The sequence below is a fragment of the Salmo trutta genome, chromosome 34 (assembly GCF_901001165.1).
Source record: "Salmo trutta chromosome 34, fSalTru1.1, whole genome shotgun sequence".
Lineage (NCBI taxonomy): Eukaryota > Metazoa > Chordata > Actinopteri > Salmoniformes > Salmonidae > Salmo > Salmo trutta.
The window spans coordinates 24,668,236-24,690,020 of NC_042990.1; the positions used below are offsets into that span (position 1 = coordinate 24,668,236).

The 21,785-nt window shown below is 42.9% G+C and overlaps 4 protein-coding genes across 5 annotated transcripts; 2 read left to right on the forward strand and 2 right to left on the reverse strand.

The window, feature by feature from the left end:
- The first annotated feature begins 2,724 nt into the window (after positions 1-2,724).
- LOC115173878 (small nuclear ribonucleoprotein Sm D1) lies at positions 2,725-7,534 on the forward strand. The gene is made up of 4 exons (XM_029732362.1): positions 2,725-2,871; positions 3,493-3,569; positions 4,648-4,839; positions 7,317-7,534. The coding sequence occupies exons 1-4, from the start codon at positions 2,741-2,743 to the stop codon at positions 7,391-7,393; spliced, it is 477 nt and encodes a 158-aa protein (XP_029588222.1). The 5' UTR covers positions 2,725-2,740; the 3' UTR covers positions 7,394-7,534.
- Positions 7,535-9,151: 1,617 nt separating this feature from the next.
- Positions 9,152-11,118, forward strand: ggcta (gamma-glutamylcyclotransferase a). Of its 2 annotated transcripts, none has more exons than XM_029732364.1 (4): positions 9,152-9,466; positions 9,858-10,006; positions 10,120-10,252; positions 10,382-11,118. In XM_029732364.1, the coding sequence occupies exons 1-4, from the start codon at positions 9,308-9,310 to the stop codon at positions 10,505-10,507; spliced, it is 567 nt and encodes a 188-aa protein (XP_029588224.1). In that variant the 5' UTR covers positions 9,152-9,307; the 3' UTR covers positions 10,508-11,118. The 2 variants fall into 2 exon arrangements, with proteins under 2 accessions (XP_029588224.1, XP_029588225.1); XM_029732365.1 differs by having other exon boundaries at positions 9,861-10,006.
- Positions 11,119-12,585: 1,467 nt separating this feature from the next.
- Positions 12,586-15,501, reverse strand: LOC115173879 (E3 ubiquitin-protein ligase znrf2). The gene is made up of 5 exons (XM_029732363.1): positions 14,671-15,501; positions 14,334-14,454; positions 13,590-13,685; positions 13,344-13,449; positions 12,586-13,170 (listed from the first exon to the last, which is right to left on the reverse strand). Exons 1-5 carry the CDS (start codon positions 14,836-14,838, stop codon positions 13,056-13,058), a joined length of 606 nt encoding a protein of 201 aa, XP_029588223.1. The 5' UTR covers positions 14,839-15,501; the 3' UTR covers positions 12,586-13,055.
- A 333-nt stretch (positions 15,502-15,834) lies between these two features.
- On the reverse strand, positions 15,835-19,713 carry mturn (maturin, neural progenitor differentiation regulator homolog (Xenopus)). Its single transcript, XM_029732366.1, has 3 exons — positions 19,174-19,713; positions 17,374-17,496; positions 15,835-17,152 (listed from the first exon to the last, which is right to left on the reverse strand). The coding sequence occupies exons 1-3, from the start codon at positions 19,342-19,344 to the stop codon at positions 17,045-17,047; spliced, it is 402 nt and encodes a 133-aa protein (XP_029588226.1). The 5' UTR covers positions 19,345-19,713; the 3' UTR covers positions 15,835-17,044.
- Between the last annotated feature and the right edge of the window lie 2,072 nt (positions 19,714-21,785).

Here is a 21,785-nt window from a genome sequence, read left to right on the forward strand (position 1 = left end):
CCTATCATCACCAAGCCTATCTCTGACATTTTTTACATGTCTCTCCTCTCTGGGGAGGTTCTCATTACTTGAAAGGCAGCCATGGTGCATACTTTATTTAAAGGGGGAGATCAAGCTGATCCTAACTGTTATAGGCCAATTTCTATTTTGCCCTGTTTATCAAAAGTGTTGGAAAAACTTGTCAATAATCAACTAACTGGCTTTCTTGACATCTATAGTATTCTCTCTGGTATGCAATCTGGTTTCCGCTCAGGTTATGGATGTGTCACGGCAACCTTAAAGGTCCTAAATTATGTCACCATTCCCCTTGATTCTAAGCAATGTTGTGCTGCTATTTCTATTGACTTGGCCAAAGCTTTTGATATGGTAGACCATTCCATTCTTGTGGGCCGGCTAAGGACTATTGGTGTCTCTGAGGGGTCTTTGGCCTGGTCTGCTAACTACCTCTCTCAAAGAGTGCAGTGTATTAAGTCAGAACATCTGCTGTTTCAGACACTGCCTGTCACCAAGGGAGTACCCCAAGGCTCGATCCTAGGCCCCACACTCTTCTCAATTTACATCAACAACATAGCTCAGGCAGTAGGAAGCTCTCTCATCCATTTATATGCAGATGATACAGTCTTACACTCAGCTGGCCCCTCCCGGGATTGTGTGTTAAACGCTCTACAACAAAGCTTTCTTAGTGTCAAACAAGCTTTCTCTGCCTTTAATCTTGTTCTGAACACCTCCAAAACAAAGGTCATGTGGTTAAGTAAGAAGAATGTCCCTCTCCCCACAGGTGTGATTATTGCCTCTGAGGGATTAGAGCTTGAGGTAGTCACCTCATATAAGTACTTAGGAGTATGGCTAGACGGTACACTCTCTTAGCACATATCAAAGCTGCAGGCTAAGGTTAAATCTAGTCTTGGTTCACTCTATTGTAATCGCTCCTCTTTCACCCGAGCTGCCAAACTAACCCTGATTCAGATGACCATCCTACCCATGCTAGATTATGGAGACTTAATTTATAGATCAGCAGGTAAGGGTGCTCTCGAGTTGCTAGATGTTCTTTACCATTTGGCCATCAGATTTGCCACCGGTGCTCCTTATAGGACACATCACAGCACTCTATACTCCTCATCTCTGTATACCCGTCGCAAAACCCACTGGTTGATACTTATTTATAAAAAAAAACCTCTTAGGACTCACTCCCCCCTATCTGAGATATCTACTGCAGCCCTCACTCATCCTCCACATTCAACACTTGCTCTGGCAGTCAAATTCTGTTAAAGGTCCCCAAAGCACACACATCCCTGGGTCGCTCCTCTTTTCAGTTCGCTGCAGCTAGCGACTGGAACGAGCTGCAAAAAACACTCTAACTGGACAGTTTTATCTATTCAGTCAAAGACTCAATCATGGCCACTTACTGGCAGTTGTGGCTGCTTTGCTTAATGTATTGTTGTCTTTACCTTCTTGCCCTTTGTGCTGTTGTCTGTGCCCAATAATGTTTGTACCATGTTTTTTCTGCTACCATGTTGTGCTGCTGCCATGTTGTGTTGCTACCATGTTGTGTTGTCATATGTTGCTGCCATGTTATGTTGTTGACTTAGGTCTCTCCTTATGTATTGTTGTGGTGTCTCTCTTGTCGTAATGTGGGGTTCGTCATATACTTTTATTTTTAATCCCAGCCCCTATCCTCGCAGAAGGCATTTTACCTTTTGGTAGGCCATCATTGTAAATAATACTTTTTTCTTAACTGACTTGCCTAGTGAAATAAAAGTAAAAAATTAAATTAAAATAATTTCAAAAATAAAAATATATATTAGCTAAATTCTGAGGCGGGAAGCAGCTAACTGATATGAATGAATGAATGAATGAGCGACGTGCAGAAGCGACTAGATAGATAAATGATTATTTCCTTTCTATAACGTTAATGATATATATATATATATATATACAACAGTGGGAGATTCCCAGTGTTTGTGCTGCTCATTGTTTGGTGCGATGCAGACAGGGTGAAAGTGGTGAAACAGAAGAGTCATTGTCTGTTCTTTTGAGTTTTGATGTTGAGTCTTGCCCAAAAAAGTGATGTTAGGATATATAAGTTATCCTGTATGAACTTTTGTGCCAAATACATTATGTTGTTATAGGTGTCAAGCTTATGGGCATGTGGCATCAGTGTGTAGGAGGGAGGTTCCTAGGTGTGCAGAAGGGCAGAAGGACAAAGGAATGTGTGGTATTGGGGAAAGTAGTGGTATGTGTTAATTGTAGGGGTGCCCATGGGGCTGGGAATCAGAAATGTCCAGTGCGAGAGAGGCAGGTTGAGGTTTCCAGGGTTAGAGTAGAGCAGAAGTTGTCATATGCTGAGGCAGTGAAGAAAGTAGAGGTATTTAAGGGGAGGGGGATTTATAGCAATGGTTATCAACTGTACTGCACTGATGGAAGTCACGGAAAATAGAGGTTGTGGTGGCAGCTGCAGGGAGGTATATGGTTGTGCAAGAATTGATGTCAGAATAGTTACAGGGTGTAGGACTAAATAGATTTAAATAATGGAGTATGGTATTTAGTTATTATTATTTATTATTTTTGAGTTTAGTGTTAGATGGTAGGGTATTTTTTTTTTTCAAGCAACCTATAAGGGAGTTATACTCCAGTGTAGTACGTGGCGGTAATGCAACATTTATTGGATACCAACCGCCGTTAAACGTCATTAAAGAAGAAGCTGTTTTCTTTTTGCGTTTCCTGGTTCTGTAGCGTTTTTATGACGTCGGTGTTGCTGCGACGAAACGTATTTTATACACAGCGGCCTGTGTGCTCAGTTATACGCTGTAATTTTTTGTCTTTGGTGGAGATTTTGTCTCTGCAATCCATCAACAACATGAAACTCGTACGGTAAGAATATTCAACAAAATCATCTTTAGTCTTATGCTTAGATGAAAGGTAAAAAATACGGGTTTTGTGTCGCTGGATGGATTTAGATTTGGAGTGCGAGCTGTTGCTAAATTCTGAGGCGGGAAGCAGCTAACTGATATGAATGAATGAGCGACGCGCAGAAGCGACTAGATAGCTAAGTTATTCTTTCCTTTCTATAACGGTAATGAATGGACCATAAACATCGATTATTTACGTATCTGCCGCTGAGAGCTAGTTACTTTGTTTGCTAGCCACTGATATGCTAACTTGCGTTTAGTTAATAAACCACTGCAGTGTGCAGGCAGGGCCCTGACAGATTACCCACAACAACCAAAGACAAGAACACAGGTTAAAAAACAAAGTTCAGCTTCCATGACAAGTCATCCGGTTTGTGTTTGTCATTTTAGTTTGTTTTGGACATTGTAGTCAGCAAACTATGTAGTTCTTACTAGTTACCGCCCCATTGTCTAATGAAGTTGTCTGTGTCGATATTGTTTATAGGGCCTTGAAGACTAGCAAGCTAGTATGTATTCACAGACTTGATAAACTGCATTAATTATAACATTGCCTCTAATACCCATGACTTTTCTCCTCCTGTAGCTTTTTGATGAAACTCAGCCACGAGACTGTGACCATTGAGCTGAAGAATGGAACCCAGGTCCATGGAACTATCACAGGTATAGACCCCGCCCCCTCTTGTCTGGCTGAGTAGGATTATTGAGATGCCTCCAAATATAAACCAAGACAAAGACTAGTATAGGGTGTTGTAGCAGGTACAGTCTAAACCTGGGATCTTCAACCTTTTCTAGCATGTTACAGCTACTCAATTTTTTCCCTAGCCATTCAATTGACACATTCTTCTCTTCCCTAGTTCCTTTATTAAATATGTTTTTGAATTTAACTAGGCAAGTCGGTTAAGAACAAATTCTTAATTACAATGATTGCCTACCCCGGCCAATAGTGAGCCGCTCTATGGGACTCCCGATCGTGGCCAGTTGTGATACAGCCTGGGATTGAAACCTGGGTTTGGAGTGATGCCTCTAGCACTGAGATGCAGTGCCTTAGACCGCTGCGCCACTCAGGATCCCCAGTGTGAAATAGAAAGTAGTGCACTGTTTTCTGCCAATATACCTGGTAAAATTATGGTTAATAAACAACTCTAAGGGGGCCCTATAAAATCTGATTTCCCCCCAAATTATGTTTTCTGTTTTATTTTTCCTGGTTTTAATTAGTTTTTCACTCATAATTACAATTGTTTGTAGAGAAACAATTCAATTGGATGTTTTGAGTTATGTCAATACTTAAATCACATGAGAAGACCTTTATTTATTTTTGGTCTGGAAGAAAACTAAGACATTTAGATTTTGTGTAATTCCCCTTTTAATTGTGCATCTGGCCCCTTTTTTTAATTGCACATCTAGCAAGTGAGGAATGTACCATCTAGTGATGTTTCTGCTGCTGCTCATTTCATGGCAAAGTTTGCAAATAATAAATACAAATGATATACTTACTCGTGATATACTTCTGCCAGGTAAGCCTAATTTGCAGTTAACATTTAATTGAGACGGTTTTGAGGAAAATATTTCTGTCAACCCACAAGACTGGTATCACACCACACAGATGAGCAATACTGCTGGAAATTAATTGGCTGATTTCGTTAGGTTTGACTTTTTAAGCCAATAATGGCTAACCAGGGGTGGGATAATGTCAATGTTGCATTGATTATTAACAATGGTCATTAACTGTGTGTCCCAGGTGTGGATGTGAGTATGAACACTCACCTGAAGGCGGTAAAGATGACTCTGAAGAACCGTGAGCCCACCCAGCTGGAGAGCCTCAGTATCCGTGGGAACAACATCAGATACTTCATCCTGCCGGACAGCCTGCCGCTGGACACTCTCCTGGTCGACATAGAACCCAAGGTCAAGAGCAAGAAGAGAGAGGCTGGTGAGTACACAGGGATGGGGGGGTGAGATCAATTTGATGTACATAGAGAGATGGTGGGGAGGGAGCTGGACATAGAACCCAAGGTCAAGTCCAAGAATAGAGTAGCTGGTGAGATAATACAAATTAAAAACAGAAAAATCTGGCAGAAAAAAAGCAATCACCCATCCCCAAGATGCAGTCGACACTAGGAAGCCCACACTAGGAAGATGGGAGAGGGTGGTGGCTTGTTGCCAAATCAGTAGAATATCAGAGGTTCTTCTCCAATCCTCTCCTCTTCCCTTTGACGTTTTGAGGAGGCAATGGGAGAGGATGCCAGCAATACTTTTGAGATTCAACCTAAGTCTGCCTAGATCAGTGTTCACTTCTGATCCTGGAGAGCTACAGGGTGTGTAGGCTTTTGTGCCAGCCCAGAAACAACACAGTAGAATTGGCTAGCCAAAGCCTTTTTGATGAATTCAGTGAGGTGTTCTATTGCTTGGCTGGAACTTAAACACACTACAGCTGTTCAGGACCATGAGCAAAGACCAGCAGTCTGTTGAACTATTAGTTTTGTTACGTTGTGACTAGGTTGAGAGTAATTGTGTAGAGGTCGACCGATTCTGATTTTTCAACGCCGATACCAATTATTGGAGGACCAATAAAAGCCGATACCGATTAATCGGCCGATTTTATTAATTTATTTATTTTATAAAAAAATGTTTTTATTTGTAATAATGACAATTACAACAATACTGAATTAACTTATTTTAACTTAATATAAAACATAAATACTATCAATTTAGCCTCAAATAAATAATGAAACATGTTCAATTTGGTTTAAATAATGCAAAAACAAAGTGTTGGAGAAGAAAGTAAAAGTGCAATATGTGCCATGTAAAAAAGCTGGTGGTTCCTTTTAACATGAGTCTTCAATATTCCCAGGTAAGAAGTTTTAGGTTGTAGGAATTATAGGACTATTTCTCTCTATACGATTTGTATTTCATATACCTTTGACTATTGGATGTTCTTATAGGCACTTTAGTATTGCCAGTGTAACAATATAGCTTCCGTCCCTCTCTTCGCTCAAACCAGGAACACATCGACAACAGCCACCCTCGAAGCAGCGTTACCCATGCAGAGCAAGGGGAACAACTACTCCAAGTCTCAGAGCGAGTGACGTTTGAAACGCTATTAGCGCGCACCCGGCTAACTAGCTAGCCATTTCACATCAGTTACACCAGCCTAATCTCGGGGGTTGATAGGCTTGAAGTCATAAACAGCGCAATGCATGAAGAATTGCGAAGAGCTGCTGGCAAAATGCACAAAAGTGCTGTTTGAATGCATGCTTACGAGCCTGCTGGTGCCTACCACCGCTCAGTCAGACTGCTCTATCAAATCATAGACTTAATTATAATATAATAAACACACAGAAATACGAGCCTTAGGTCATTAATATGGTTGAATCCGGAAACTATCATCTCGAAAACAAAACGTTTATTTTTTTCAGTGAAATACGGAACCGTTCCGTATTTTATCTAACGGGGGGCATCCCTAAGTCTAAATATTCCTGTTACATTGCACAACCTTCAATGTTATGTCATAATTATGTAAAATTCTGGCAAATTAGTTCGCGAAGAGCCAGGCGGCCCAAACTGTTGCATATACCCTGACTCTGCGTGCAATGAACGCAAGAGAACTGACACAATTTTACCTGGTTAATATTACCTGCTAACCTGGATTTCTTTTAGCTAAATGTGCAGGTTTAAAAATATATACTTCTGTGTATTGATTTTAAGAAAGGCATTGATGTTTATGGTTAGGTACAGTCGTGCAACGATTGTGCTTTTTTCGCAAATGCGCTTTTGTTAAATCATCCCCCGTTTGGCGAAGTTGGCTGTCTTTGTTAGGAAGAAATAGTATTCACACAGTTCGCAACGAGCCAGGCGGCCCAAACTGCTGCATATACCCTGACTCTGTTGCAGAGGTGACACATTTTCCCTAGTTAAAAGAAATTCATGTTAGCAGGCAATATTAACCTCTCTCGGGTATGTGGGACGAAATCGTCCCACCTAGTCAACAGCCAGTGGAATCAAGTGGCGCGAAATACAAAACCTTAAAAATGCTATAACTTCAATTTCTCAAACATATGACTATTTTACACCATTTTAAAGACAAGACTCTCGTTAATCTAACCACATTGTCCGATTTCAAAAAGGCTTTACAGCGAAAGCAAAACATTAGATTATGTAAGGAGAGTACCCAGCCAGAAATAATCACACAGCCATTTTTCAAGCTAGCATATATCTCACAAACCAAAACCACAGCTAAATGCAGCACTAACCTTTGATCTTCATCAGATGACACTAAGAAACGACTCCCAACAATGAGCTTGACAAACAAGACCTAAGGACAAGAATGGGAGAGTCAAAGTATTTGTAGTGCATAACTAATCTCTAATCATCTCCTCTTCCTTAATCTCCCTCCATTTCTCTCTCCAGTGGCTGGGCGTGGAAGGGGCAGAGGAAGAGGGCGTGGCAGGGGGAGGGGCCGAGGCAGGGGAGGGCCCAGGAGATGATCACCATGACTATGCGGCTGTCAGTCATGTCCTATTGTTTGTACAGCAATGTTTTTGTTTTGTCATTTTTCTGAGGAAACTTTTGTGAATCCCAAGCCCGACTTGTTTCTTATTTTGTATATTAAAGATATTCCACATGAACAGAAGTGTTTTGAGTACTTTATTATCATACTTGTCTTGGTTGATGTGCATGTTGTGTAGTTGGTCCAGTTGTTAGCAGTGATGGGTCGTTTGCAATCTAACTGCTCTCTTTTTGAACGGATGTCTTTGTTGAACATATGAAAGAGCGGTTCATTTGACTCCCTGATTTGCATACTGTTACTACTGCTTTTTGATCTCCAGATAACGATTATCTGTAGATAAGTACTAACATTCTCTGAAGATGTTAATTCCTCACTGCAGGAACAGTCGATGGTGAGGAGAGAGCCTCATTCTGGTCCACATTCATTTTTGCAGTGGGATATTTTTTTTTTAATACGCCATCTAATTAAGGTTAGTGTTTGAACACCTATAACGATCTGGCAGAAAACTTTAGGCTTTACATGAGATTAGCTATATATTTTTTGTGGATTTAGGCACTACTGAATGAAGAGCTGGTTCAGAGCCAAATGAACAGTTTTTTTTGCTGAATGGAGCCACATGATCCAGCTTACTGAACTCTGAATGCCCATCGCTACGTAACTAGCTAACTGAACAAATCAAATTGGATTTGTGCCAAATACAACAGTGACATGCTTACTTATAAGCCCTTAACCAACAATGCAGTTTTAAGAAAATACCTTTCAAAATAGAAAGTAAGAAATGACAAAGAGCAGCAGTAAAATAACAATAGCGGGGCTATATATGGAGTACCGGTGTCAAGGTAATATGTAGGTAGAGTTATTAAAGTGACTATGCATAGATTACATTGTGGTGGGGGGCAATGCAAATAGTCGGTAGCCATTTGATTAGATGTTCAGGAGTCTTATGGCTTGGGGGTAGAAGCTGTTTAGAAGCCTCTTGGGCCTAGACTTGCTCCGGTACCTAATGCCCCAGCATGGTAAAATGTCAAACCAATTAAAGAATTATGATGGACAATAATATGCATAATGAACAATGCGATTTGGAAGACAAGATGTATTAGGACTATAAAGCAACTTTTTATACCCTCAAACACTTTTAAAATAAAAATTGAACTATAAAAACTGCACTCTTAAAAAAAAAAAAACAGTAGGCCTACAAAAACTTCAATAGAAACTTAAATCTGTAAACCATGTTATTAAAATGAACCCATGTATTGACGTAAAAGCTGAATTGTTTTATATGAACTAGCCTAATATGATTGTAAAATGTGAAAATTATTTTAAACAAAAAAAAAAAAAAGCTGTAAAATGGGATTGAATTCAACACAGGCTGAGTTTTCGGGAATGACACTACAGTGGTAACATGATTATCTTTGTCGCATGATGATCGACTGTATGTGGAAACGTACTGTTCGGAAAAAATACAGGGATATTTAGTGTAATAAAGGTGTAAAATGAACGGTGTCTTGAGGCTTAGAAAGGGATGTCATATGACATGACTAGCTAAGTGATCATTAAAAAGATATGCATTAAAACTGGTTTGTTCAGTTTGACGGTCTTTTTCAGCACTGCTCAAAACCAACCGTTTTAGACTCAGCTATTTAAGTACGCAATATTTAAGAATGTCTTGATAGCTCACATGAACGCTCAAAAATCATGCACTGTGTCTTTAACGGGTTGAGCCCCTTCCAGCCAATGAGATGAGCCGGACACACTCTACCCGGAAGAAAGCCGACTGCATGAGTAATAATGGGCTGTAGCTAATATTTAAATTATTAAGTATATCGCTATTTATTTCACTTTTATTTTAACCGGTGATCTTTTAATATAATTTAAAGGCTGACATTCTCGTATGATTGGTAACCTGGCTCATATCGCAAGGTTTTGCTTAGGAAACATGGCAGCAACAGCAGATCACTTCATGTATTTTGCCTTTGGAAGCAACTTGTTGAAGGAGAGACTTCAGCTGGCGAACCCCTCAGCTATATTTCATTGCACCGGCCGACTGAAGGTAATCAGGTCCGCAGCGCCCCCAGTAGGCAAGCTACTTTTAGTTTGGATATTTCGGACTCTTCTGGTGTAGCTAGTAGGAGATAAGCAACATGGCGTTCCTTCATGGCGTTCAATAGCCCAACCGGCCGCAAGATGACGCTATAATTCTACGCCCTAGGGCTGTCGTCCCGAGTAGTTCAGTTACATGGAGTATATTAATTCCCCCCAGTCTATATAAAGAATAGAATGACCTCGAATAGAAACTGAATACCATTGTCTTCACTCACAAAGTGAAAAGGTGTTACAGAGCAGGCTATGTGACACGTCCAAAAATGCATTGTCATAGTATTCTAACAGGGTTTCTCTCATCTCTCCTCCCCCTCCCCCTCTCCTACCCTAAACCTCCCCAGCAGGACTACACATTGTACTTTGGTCTGTGGGGGGAGCACATTGACAACCGTTGGCATGGCGGAGTAGCAACCATCGAGCAGAAAGAGGGGGGAGAGGTGTGGGGGGTGGTCTGGAGGATGAGCAACGACCACCTAGCCAGCCTGGACCAGTGAGTCGCACACACACACACACACACCAGTGAGTCTCATCTGATGGCAACATACATTCTATGGTCTTCATCCCATACTTCATCTCATCTCTCCATGTTGTGTGTGTGTGTAGGCAGGAGGGGGTGGACATGGGTATGTACTTCCCCTTAGAGGTGACAGTGGAGACAGACAACGGGGCGCTGCTCTGTAGAACGTACCAGATGAACCGCTTCCACGCCTGTCCCCCTTCGCCACAATACAAACAGGTAAACACACATTGGACGCACACACGCCTGTTTTCCCTCACCACAGTGCAAACAGGTACACACACAAACCTGCCCCCCTCCCCGCAGTACAAGCAAGTGAAAGGAAATAACGTGTGTGGGTGTGTGTAGGTGGTGTGTTTAGGAGCCCAGCAGAATGGTCTACCAGTGCAGTACATGAGGAGACTAGAGGAGGTTCAGACCAACAACTACAGTGGCCCTTCTATCCTGGACAAGATCTCACAGGTCATTAAGTAATTCTGATATTTTTTTCCACTAATTGGTCTTTTGATTTGGTGTTTTGACCAATCGGATCTGCTCTGAAAATATCTTTGGTGTGAAAAGATCTGATGTGATTGGTCAAAAGACTAACTAGTGGAAAAAATATCAGAATTGGGCTGCCTGTGTAAACATAGCCAGAATCCATCTGAAATGACAACCTATTGGGCTCTGGTCAAAAGTAGTGCACTATATAGGGTGCCATTTTGGACAAACAGACAGACACCGTAAATTGTTAATCTTTGTTTCTTAAGAAACGTCTGAAGGATCTCTGCTCCCTAAACTGTATCTGGTACAATTGTCTTTTCAACAAAACATAATTTTGTAGTCATTAATGACGTTGAACATTCAACTATGTATATAGAGAATTATCACCATAGTGTCCCAGTACAAATTCTGGAGTTGATTTGTGCTTTAGTTTTTACTTAATTCAATGAATACAAACTTGTGCAATATATATATATATATATCAAAGATGCTTGAGTAAATAAAAGGTGTGTTTTCAATCAAATGTTAACATTTCTGCTGAATTTGCTGTATGCTACCTAGATTTTACATAACCACAGAAATAAAGCAATGAACCAACACAAGAAGGGATTTCATAATTGACATAAATGTGTGTAATTGAGACTCAAAATTAGCAGCATGTTTCAGTCACAGCACTTACAATTCTCTAAATTCCCTCACTCCGCAGCAGTACAGCTGATGATCAACAAACTCATTATTACATTGTCATACAGTAATATGAAATCAATGAACGTATGCCCCCCCCATCCCAAATTCAACCCTACTCACTAAACTAGTGTAAATCTGAGAGGATTAGATCGCAGGAGGTCATGGTCGCGCTACCCTGCTCAGACGTTGCATGCTTCAACCAATGGTTGCGTGCCACGTCATCGACTGTGCAGTCGGGCACCAGAACTCTGCTCTTTTAGCAGTCCACCAACACTCTCAGAAGACCCATAATTGGGTCCTGGCCCGTTCTCCACACTTGAAGTCTATGGTCTGTAAATGTGCGTTTAAGTGTATACTAAGTGTATATTCAGGTTATCCCGTTTAGTCTTTTAGCAAGTGAGTGAGGCAAACCAGTAGTGATTTGGGGAAAATGTATACAGTTACATATCGTGATATTTTGGACATATTATCAATATGTGACTCCAAGCTTTGATTTGTTAAAATAAAAGATTTACAAATAATAATGATTGCTAGTACTAGTCAGCTGTACCTGCGCCAGAACTCAGTTATTTTTCATCCTATAGCTTGTTCTCCATCTTCTTTTTAAATACTGAGCCAACATGTTTTCAGCTCTTATTTCACTGAATGATCAAAACTCGTTTTCATGCTCTCTCCTGTCTCTCTGCAGCAGACATATGGTGAGAAATATGTTTGGAACATCAAATCGCAATTAAAATCACAATACATATAGAATCGCAATACATATCGTATTGGCACCTACATAGGTTATGAACCAACACTTGCACTCGACTCCCTCCCCCACCCCCCTTCTAGCTCTGACTTTGGGAAAAATGTACTTATCAGTGGAGGCTGGTGGGAGGAGCTATAGGAGGACGGGCTCATTGTCATGGCTGGAATGGAATTAATGGAAATGAGTCAAACACATGGTTTCCATATTTTTGATGTGTTTGATACCGTTCCATTTATTCCATTCCAGCCATTACAATGAGCCCGTCCTCCTATAGCTCCTCCCACCAGCCTCCACGGGTACTGACTATGCCTGTGATATGTGATTGTTCCACCAAGCGATTTTAAGATGAATGCAGTAACTAAGTTAATCTGGATAAGACTGTCTGCTAAATCAGGGTTTCCCAAACCTTTTCACTCGTGGCCCCACTTCCAGCAGTGGGGAACATCCCGAGGCTCCCCTGCGCGCACACACACCACGTCTATTTCTATGGGCACAATCACTGTTGGTGGTTCACACCCCTCTTGTTGGAGAGAATTTTGCAGGTTTAAAGCTTATTTCATGCAATTCTACACATTTTGTCATGGTGCAAATACAATTCTGCAGTTTTAAAGCAAATTTTCTTGCAATTATATACATTTTGCCATGTCTAATGTGTATTCACGTGAGTGACAAAAACATTACAACAATATCTGTGGGCTAAAAAATGTTAGCTGACATGGACTAGTTGATCTGGACATTTCTGACAAGTTATAAATAGCTCTCTGAGGTCTGAAATGACTAACGTGACAAGAGGAACTGATGATACACTGCCCAAATTCTAAATTGCACCTTGTGCATTCTACTATTACAACTTTCAAGAGCAAGTTTAAAGCTGGACTGAGACCCCCGCGCCCACCCTGGGAACCACTGTGCTAAATGACTCAACTTTAAAAAAGAAATGTAAGTATCGTGATAATATCGTATCGTGAGGTTCCTGGCAATTCCCAGCTCTGCTAAACTTCACAGGCTCGTGTCACTGGTCAGACGTTGATAGGTAAAGTAGATTAACAGACCAGCAGGTCAGACATAGATCTATATGAAGTAGATTCATAGGCCAGCATGTCATGACGATGTGGATGAAGTAGATAGATGGTAGACATTCTGTGGGAATCTGAGCCCTGAGTCCAAGGGGTGCTCTGGACACGAACGATTCACCTCAAACCACTCGTCTATACACCTAAGAGAAAGAGAAAGAAAGAAAGAGAGAGACGTTATGAAGAGGGGAGAGAGAGAGAGACTACGAGTAAAGTATCAGCATCTTACTGTAGTCAGGTAGGTGTGTGTGTGTGTGTGTGTGTGTGTGTGTGTGTGTGTGTGTGTGTGTGTGTGTGTGTGTGTGTGTGTAGTTACCCTTTGTGGTATATACAGAGACAGGGGAGTCTAGAGATGGTGTGTCCCTGCTCCATCTCGTCTAGACAGATGGCACACTCCCCACTATCTTTCACCAGAACATCCTCTGGGACACAACACACACATCAATCATCATCCTGACATACCATGCTAGCCAATCAGAAGGCATCCTGAACCAGCAGGCCAAACAGGCAGACTAACAAGATTATTGGGCGTACACAGAGAGATATACAATCACACACTCACCGTTGTAGCGGAGTCGTGATTTGGTGAGACACACGATCAGATGGATCTCCATCACATCTGACGCCACAAACTTACTGCACACAGGACAGAGAAAGCCTGGGAAAAATAGAGCAGGACATGTCAGCTCACACACACTCCATCCAACCAGACCTTTTTCTCGGTCTCGCCACAAACTTTGAGAGTGAGTGAGTGAGTGAGTGAGTAAATAGGTCAACCGTGTGGTCATGTCTGCATAATGACCAAAGGTCAATTTATGATCACGATGACATTCATGGTTCCTTAAGAAAAGTTGAATAAGTTACCGACTGACAGACACTCACTCTCCAGTACAAAACCTATATTTGTGTGTGTGTGTGAGACATGTGCCATGGAGGAAGTACGTGCTTATCTGTGGCCTGATGTGCTCCTCTCGCCCCACAACAGAAGAGGGTGTATGTGTATTTCACAGGGAGAAAGCACATTTGTTGTCTATCCTCTTCTTATCTGCCCAGTCGAGGCTTTAGAACAACACATTGTTTTCTTGTTGTGGAATAAGATATCATGTAGACCAGGGTTCCCCCCTGGGTGCACGTTTTGGTGTTTCCCATAGCACTACACAGCTGATTCAAATAACCAACTCATCATCAAGCTTTGATTATTTGAATCAGCTGTGTAGTGCTGGGGTAAAAAACTAACCGTGCACCCAGAGGGGAACCTTGAAGTAGACAGTCAGGACCGGAAAAACACGCACACACTTTAGCCTACCTCCCAGTCGGTGAGGGGACAGGTGAAGTGGTAGAGAGCCAATCATCATCTGGTGTTCTCCTCCTCTCTCCTCCTGGTCCAGACTGCTGCTCCGGCCACCATGGGGTATACTCATCCCTGTCTGGTGGACACACACACTGAACGTCAAGATACTGGACATGGACGTGAATGAATCACACAGGTATAACTGCCCGGGGTTTGAACCTGTGTGCCACAACACTGTGTTAGCATCCTAAACTGAAGCCTTGGGATTAGCTTGGGGAGCTAACACAAATCTTCAGGTCTCAGGCAGTTACTCATCATGGAAGTATGGTTCCAAACCACTATCATTACACACCTGGTGGTAGGAGCTGGGTTGGGTCCCTCCGGTGTTGCGAATTATGGGTCCGCCAGGACTGGCTGTGTATCTGAACCCTGGGGTAGTGCTGCTTCCAGAGGGTTCCACAGGGCTAGAATACGCCCGGGTTCGACTCTCAGCCACGGGGCTACTCTGCCTGACACCCATGGTGGATCCTGTCCTATTCTAACTTCCCCAAGATATGAAGTCCTATAAGGTCTATAAAACAGAACAGTCCTAGAAAGTCCTCTTCACTCTCATGAAGCCCATCAGGAACAGGTGTTGAAAATGGTCCTACACAATGTGCAAAGCTTCAGATAGATGTTTAATCGATATATCAGTGTTTATATCATGTCACTATTCAAATAAACCATAAATAGCCTAGAAAAAACGCTGAAACTCGATGTCACAAGAGAGACATGGCGCGCATGACACTGTCCAGTCCAGTAGTTGTGTTAACAGCAAAAACAGCCAAAGTAATAAAAGTGGCTTGAAAAGTCAAAAGTAAAATCAAATACGATAACAGACTGATTCTCGTCGGACAAAATTGACTACCAAATCGCTTCATTCTCCATATCAAAGTGTATTGGTGCGTCGCGGTATCATTCCAATATTCCATGCGCTAGGATCATGGCGGTTTGCCGCACAACAACTCCTACACCGCGACAGTAGGTCCGACCACTTTAGTCACTATGTATGCACTTTCTCGACATTTCCCGATTACTGACTGTCGAAACGAAAGCGGCGTCACTATGATCTCTATCTGCTCTGCTGTAGTTTCGTCTGCTGACTGTGATTGTTGACAGGAGCTAAGCAATAGTCGAGTTCGTTTTGAATGGCCCGGTCTCCTGGATGAGTGGAGATTTAGCTTAAAGACCAATGGAATGGTCTAATATGCACAAACTCCGCCCAACCAGGACACCGGGCCATGCAAAAGGTTTGCCCTAATGCCTTCCTCCTTGTGTGTGTGTGTGTGTGTGTGTGGGGGGTCAAGTGACATCAAACCCATGAACAACAGCAAAAGTTGCATGGACACAGATTAGGCTATAGACATAGCAGACGTTTATAAAAAAAAGCCAGGCAGATATATAATTGTCATACTTAATATAGATATGTAATATGTACATTATATTTGCATATCAAAAACCCAGTCAGACTCACTGCTCCCTCCACACATTTGTTTTATTGAATACATTCACACACACTGGAGGACAGAACATAAAAACACACATTAGCATGACAAACACTCAGTTAAATAATGTAACTAAAAATACTGTTCATAAGCCAAAGTAAAGACTTAAAAGCATTCGGAGAGAGACTTACATCTATCGTAGTTGCCATGTTCAGAAAGAGTAACAAGTGTAGGCCTAGTTTAGTAAGGTGGAAGAAGGCCGCTGCAGGTAGACGTTGCCTGTAGACACAGATCTAGGAACAGTTTACTTTCCCCAATCCCAATAACGGGGAAAAATGACCTCGGATCAGTGTCTAAACACAACTTCCTCCTACTCCTTCAGGTCCGTGGGGATAGTAAAAGCGTAGCAGTGCACTGATGGTGGTGACGCACACACGCACACACTCACACAAAACACGCACAAATACACACACACACACACACACACGCAATATGAAATGAACACACAGATACAGCAGCTTTTGGCCAACTTCACAGCAGTACATAAGGGACAGTTTCTAACATAGGATTACATTTCTGCTCTATTCCTCCCTCTATTTTCACCGCTAACGTTGTTACAAGGTCACAACAATGTGCTGGTTATTTGAGTGAGTCTGGCTAGCATTGTGTGGTCCAGTGGATGGTTCCAGTCAGGTGTTACATGGCTGACAGTGACAGTGCTCTGCTATGTCTGGGCGGCCAGGCTGGGGAGGGAGTATGTTGTTGCTGCTAGACTAGTTGATTGTTTGTCTTTAGGTGGATATGCTGAGCAAGGTTGGAGAGTGTCATGTTTATCAGGCTAGAACCAGCATGGTGGTGGTTAGTAATAGAAACTATAGTAATGTTGTAGCCTGCTGTATAAATGACATGAATAATAATGTTGTATGGCACAGCTGTGTGTGTGTGTGTGTGTGTGTGTGTGTGTGTGTGTGTGTGTGTGTGTGTGTGAGACATGAGATGGAGTGCAATATCTGGAGAGCAAAGCTTTTGATAAGTTAAAGAACGCAATGGTACATTTCAGCAGGCTGGCTGTCCGGCTGTCCTGTGTGTGTGTGTGTGTATATGTGTACATTATGAATCTGAGTATACATTATGACTTTGTATAGTCGCTACAGGGTCATTGGGCCTGTGTATTGATGCAGGGGATGAGACCAGGGGTGTGGGTAATTATTGTGGCCCGGTCGGACACCTCTTCTGTAGGCATCACTGCTGGCTGACTCCCATCTGCTGGTGGTCCGGCTCTGGTTCCTCCTCCACGCCTGCATGGTACTGCTCAAACGTCTCATCATCTATGTCTGGTAGACCCAGCAACTAGAGAGAGAGAGGGAGAGTGAGAGATGAAGAAAGAGAGAGAGGGAGAGAAAGAGAGAGAGAGAGAGAGAGAGAGAGATGAAGAAAGATGGGGAGAAAAGGGGAGAGAGAGAGAAGGAGAAGAAGACCGAGATGAGGGAGAGGATGACATTTAACAGTTGATATGTTATATTCTTTAGGAGTAGTCTAGTTGTTTTATTGCATAGCGTCAGGCTACTTACAGGTCTAAAGGAAGTAAAGACTTTGTCCAGGACCTCTAGCAGTGTTTTCTTCCCGCAGGAGGAGATGTAGTCCTGGGCTAGCTGTAGGAACGGCAGGCAGTCCTCACTCTCACTCCATACATGCTGTAGACGTACACACACACACACACACACACACACACACACACACACACACACACACACACACACACACACACACACACATACAGGTTATTAACCTAACCCATGTAGCCACATTGTCACATTATTACCGTAATACTGTGCTAATGTGAAAGGTATATATATACACATGGTAGATGTTGGGTAGATACACTGAGTTTTATATGAGGTCAGAGTACAGCTAGTAGAAGTAGAAACCAGAGATCAGAGAGCGAGATAACACAGACATTCAAGGACCGGAGATCAAGTAGGAGTGTTACTGGAACAACTACTGCTGTAGTGAAGCACGTACACGCACGCACGCACACGCACACGCACACACACACACACACACTGGACATGGACGTGAGTGAATCACACAGGTGTAACTGACCGGGGTTTGAATCCGTGTGCCACAACACTGTGTTAGCCTCCTGAACTTAAAGCCTTGGCACTCCCATGAGCTCTCCAGGGATTGGCCAACCCTAAACGGTGTCCCCCTGTGACCGAGAGGGAGCGGTGCATTCACTGTGTGTGTGTGTCTCCCCCTGCTGATAGCAGTATTGATTGGCATGGTAACAGGATCTAATCTGCCAGCCAGAGACAGAGAGGTACCGTATTTCACTGCAGACTGGTACTGCCAGTGTCTGCCCTTGGGACTACCCAACACTGTGTGTGTGTGTGTGTGTGTGTGTGTGTGGGGGGGGGGGGGGGGGGGGGGTGGTTCTTCTATCCTTGTGGGGACCTAAAATCCCCCAAAGTTCCCACAAGGACAGTAAAACAAGGTAAATTCACCTTTGTGGGGACATTTCCCAAAAAAGGCTATTTTAAATTTAGGGGTTAGGTTTAGAGTTACAATTAGGGTTAAGGTTAGAATTAGGGTTAGGGTAAGGGGTTACCTTTAGGTTTATGGTAAGGGTTAGGTTTAGGGAAAATAGGATTTGGAATGGAAATACATTTTAGGTCCCCACGAGGATAGAAGAACAAAACAGTTTGTGTGTGTGTGAGGGAGTGATAGTGAGAGAGTGAATCAGAGAGGGAGAGAAAGTGGTGGAGATGGTGGGGATAGGACCTAGTGCAGTAAACAGACTAGAGACCAAACAGGCCTACATGAGAAAACACATCTGCATCATACAGGAGCTGAGTGACTCTGTATGTGCATTACATATTTACATAGCAAATGTATACAACATGAGGTATTACTGGCAGTTGCCTATGGAGGGATGCACGGCCCTGAGTCTTTATAGGCCCCACAACCGCTGCGACTGCTGACATAATCTATTTACTGCCGGGCGCCGCGCCAGGAGAACTGTGATGTCCGCGCCCTCTGGCCAGCTGATGTAAAGTAGGGACTAGAGAGCAGCGGACAAAACAACAACAGCACTGCTATTGCAGGCCTGTGTCTATATGCGCAGGACAAGCGGCATGCCCATAGCAGCTCAATGCGATTTATCCCAACTGTTTGCAGATAAAAGAGGTCGCGGCATATAATGCGGCCAAAACAACATGCGCGCCAGGCGTGCTATAGTCCGGTGCACCAAATCAAACTGCAGTGACATCATTCCCGTTGCGCACACACACACACTGCGCCGGGGGACCCGAGAAGCAAACCCCAAAACACTGCAACCACACAAACGCGTACACAAACACACACACACTTACGAAATTCTCGGTCCCTCCCGTCATGTTATCGGGACAAAGGACATAGAAGGAGATTCCCGGTTCTGCGTAGAAGTCCAGTCTCCTCTCATCATCCTCCTCCGCAAAGATCAGATCGAACGGAACCGACGAACACCATTTCTCCGCCACCTCCACCAGCTGCTTAAACTCCATCCTCCTCTCTCTCTGCCCTCCTCTCTCTGTCCTCTCCGTTAGTCCTGGCGGTCTAGTCTGTGGGGGTCCGGGGCGCCGGTATAGACGAGTATGTGGTCTCGTACCCTCCTAGTGATGCTGCTGTCTCTCGGTAAATAAAAACAGCTGACCGGACAGACAGCTGTAGCCTGCAGTTTCCCCTAACGCGCCATGCGCGTGGCGAGAGAGACAAGATCTTTTCACTATCGCATTACACTGGCTTCACGGTATTCGGTAACAATAAGGTGTTTTCTCAAACCCTCATCCTTTCATTAGTCCATTAACCGATGAGATCAGCGGGGAGCAGTCCGTTCTGGGGTCGCATACATATGTTACGCACGCGTTGTGGAACGTTACGCCCCTTAACGATTCAACGCGATGACGACAGGCTGAGACGCGGCACAGGACTGTCATCGAGACATTCCGTGCCTCCATACGAAATGATTGTTTCGTTCTCAACAAGCAGCCAGAGACTAACGTTCAATACTATAAATGGAAATAGGGTGTAATTTCAGATGTATTCCCTATTTAAATTAATGTTATTCTACATAGAGCAGTAGGCCTATATGCCTAATCTTATTATATAGGCACTGTCTAGAAATGTTATATAATAGTAAGCGTAATCACACGTGGGCTAAAAGCTGGAGCCTAGGCCTAGCCTACTTATTGCAATGACACTAGGCTAACTCCATTTACCAATGTTTTATACTGAAGTTTATTTCTACAACTCTCTTCGTTCAAACATGAATGAATGAGGCAGGCTTTTCAGTTCACACACCTTACGTAAAGCGCAGATTATGTGGGTGTGTACTGTCTAGGCTACAATAAATACAAACTGTACCGTGTGTAGGCTAGCTGACAGAGGTCCGCTAGGTGGCAGCAGCACCCTATCTATATTGTCCCTCTGGTGAACTGAACCACTGGACCACTTTCAGACAATGATCACATAGATTTGGCAGCCTGAAAACTATACTCTATATATGCTATACACACCGTAGACAGAACATTGAGAGAACATTGTGATCCCTCATGACTGTGTTTGTGTGTGCGCGTGTGTGTGTGTGTGTGGGGGGGGGGGGGGGGGGGGGGGGGTCACGTCAGTCAACACTCAAATGAGCAGTGGTGGAAAAAGTACCCAATGGTCATACTTTACTTGAGTAAAAGTAAAGATACCTTAATAGAAAATGACTCCATTAGAAGTGAAAGTCACCCAGTAAAACACTACTTGAGTAAAAGTCTAAAAGTATTTGGTTTAAAATATACTTAAGTATTAAAAGTAAATGTAATTTCTAAAATATACTTAAATATCAAAAGTAAAAGTATAAATAATTTCAAATTCCTATATTAAGCAAACCAGATGGCACCATTTTCTTAATTTTTGTACATTTATGGATAGCGAGGGGCACGCTCCAGCAGTCAGACGTAATTTACACAACGAAGCATGTGTTTAGTGAGTCCTCCAGATCAGACGCAGTAGGATGACCAGGGATGTTCTCTTGATAAGTGTGTGAATTAGACCATTTTCCTGTCCTACTAAGCATTCAAAATGTAACGAGTACTTTTGGGTGTCAGGGAAAATGTATGGAGTAAAAAGTACATCATTTTCTTTAGGAATGTAGTGAAGTAAAAGTAAACTTTCACTTAAGTACTTTACACCACTGCCAATGAGGTAATACATACCCGGACACACACACACACGCACGCACACACACACACACACACACACACGCACACACACACACGCACGCACACACGCACACACACACACACGCACACACACACACACACACGCACGCACACACACACACACACACACACACACACACACACACACACACACACCACACACACACACACACACACACACACACACACACACACACACACCACACACACACACACACACACACACACACACACACACACAAGGCGATCCTTCCGACCCCTTGACCACACTGTGCCATTCCAGTGAGTGTGTTTGGAGGGCAGGAGCTTTATACAAAGTTCTCTCTCTCTTCTCTCTTATCTTCTCTCTTTTACAGCTGCTTATAAACCTGATCACCTAAATGGTGAACTTGTACTGAACATACATTTCGTATTCAGAATGAGGTTATTCATGACTTCTACATGATAACACAACACGTCAGTATGACTATGACAATACAGTGAGCGCAGTCCTTTCACCTTCTCTGTGCTCTCTTTTATCCTCTCGCGCCTGCTTCTACGTTCAACTTAATGGTCAGAAATGGGGCGCACTATCCCCAATTCCCATTTTATCTAATCTCTCGCCACAGCTCTCGCTCTCTCAATTTCAATTTCAATTTAAGGGCTTTATTGGCATGGGAAACAAAGCAAGTGAAGTAGATAATAAACAAAAGTGAAATAAACAATAAAAATTAACAGTAAACATTACACTCACAGAA

What these genes read in the sequence shown, in the direction of transcription:
- LOC115173878 (XM_029732362.1), top strand. Translation starts at nt 2,741, where the DNA reads ATGACGTCGGTGTTGCTGCGACGAAACGTATTTTATACACAGCGGCCT. An exon ending in GGTCCATGGAACTATCACAG is followed by an intron (nt 3,570 to 4,647) that starts GTATAGACCCCG and finishes TGTGTGTCCCAG; the next exon opens with GTGTGGATGTGAGTATGAAC. An exon ending in GAGCAAGAAGAGAGAGGCTG is followed by an intron (nt 4,840 to 7,316) that starts GTGAGTACACAG and finishes TTCTCTCTCCAG; the next exon opens with TGGCTGGGCGTGGAAGGGGC.
- ggcta (XM_029732364.1), top strand. Translation starts at nt 9,308, where the DNA reads ATGATTGGTAACCTGGCTCATATCGCAAGGTTTTGCTTAGGAAACATG. An exon ending in ATTGCACCGGCCGACTGAAG is followed by an intron (nt 9,467 to 9,857) that starts GTAATCAGGTCC and finishes AAACCTCCCCAG; the next exon opens with CAGGACTACACATTGTACTT. An exon ending in CTTCGCCACAATACAAACAG is followed by an intron (nt 10,253 to 10,381) that starts GTAAACACACAT and finishes GGGTGTGTGTAG; the next exon opens with GTGGTGTGTTTAGGAGCCCA.
- LOC115173879 (XM_029732363.1), bottom strand. Translation starts at nt 14,838, where the DNA reads ATGGGTGTCAGGCAGAGTAGCCCCGTGGCTGAGAGTCGAACCCGGGCG. An exon ending in AACCCAGCTCCTACCACCAG is followed by an intron (nt 14,455 to 14,670) that starts GTGTGTAATGAT and finishes TGTGTCCACCAG; the next exon opens with ACAGGGATGAGTATACCCCA. An exon ending in GTCCCCTCACCGACTGGGAG is followed by an intron (nt 13,686 to 14,333) that starts GTAGGCTAAAGT and finishes TATTTTTCCCAG; the next exon opens with GCTTTCTCTGTCCTGTGTGC.
- mturn (XM_029732366.1), bottom strand. Translation starts at nt 19,344, where the DNA reads ATGGAGTTTAAGCAGCTGGTGGAGGTGGCGGAGAAATGGTGTTCGTCG. An exon ending in CGGGAGGGACCGAGAATTTC is followed by an intron (nt 17,497 to 19,173) that starts GTAAGTGTGTGT and finishes GTACGTCTACAG; the next exon opens with CATGTATGGAGTGAGAGTGA. An exon ending in TCTTTACTTCCTTTAGACCT is followed by an intron (nt 17,153 to 17,373) that starts GTAAGTAGCCTG and finishes CTCTCTCTCTAG; the next exon opens with TTGCTGGGTCTACCAGACAT.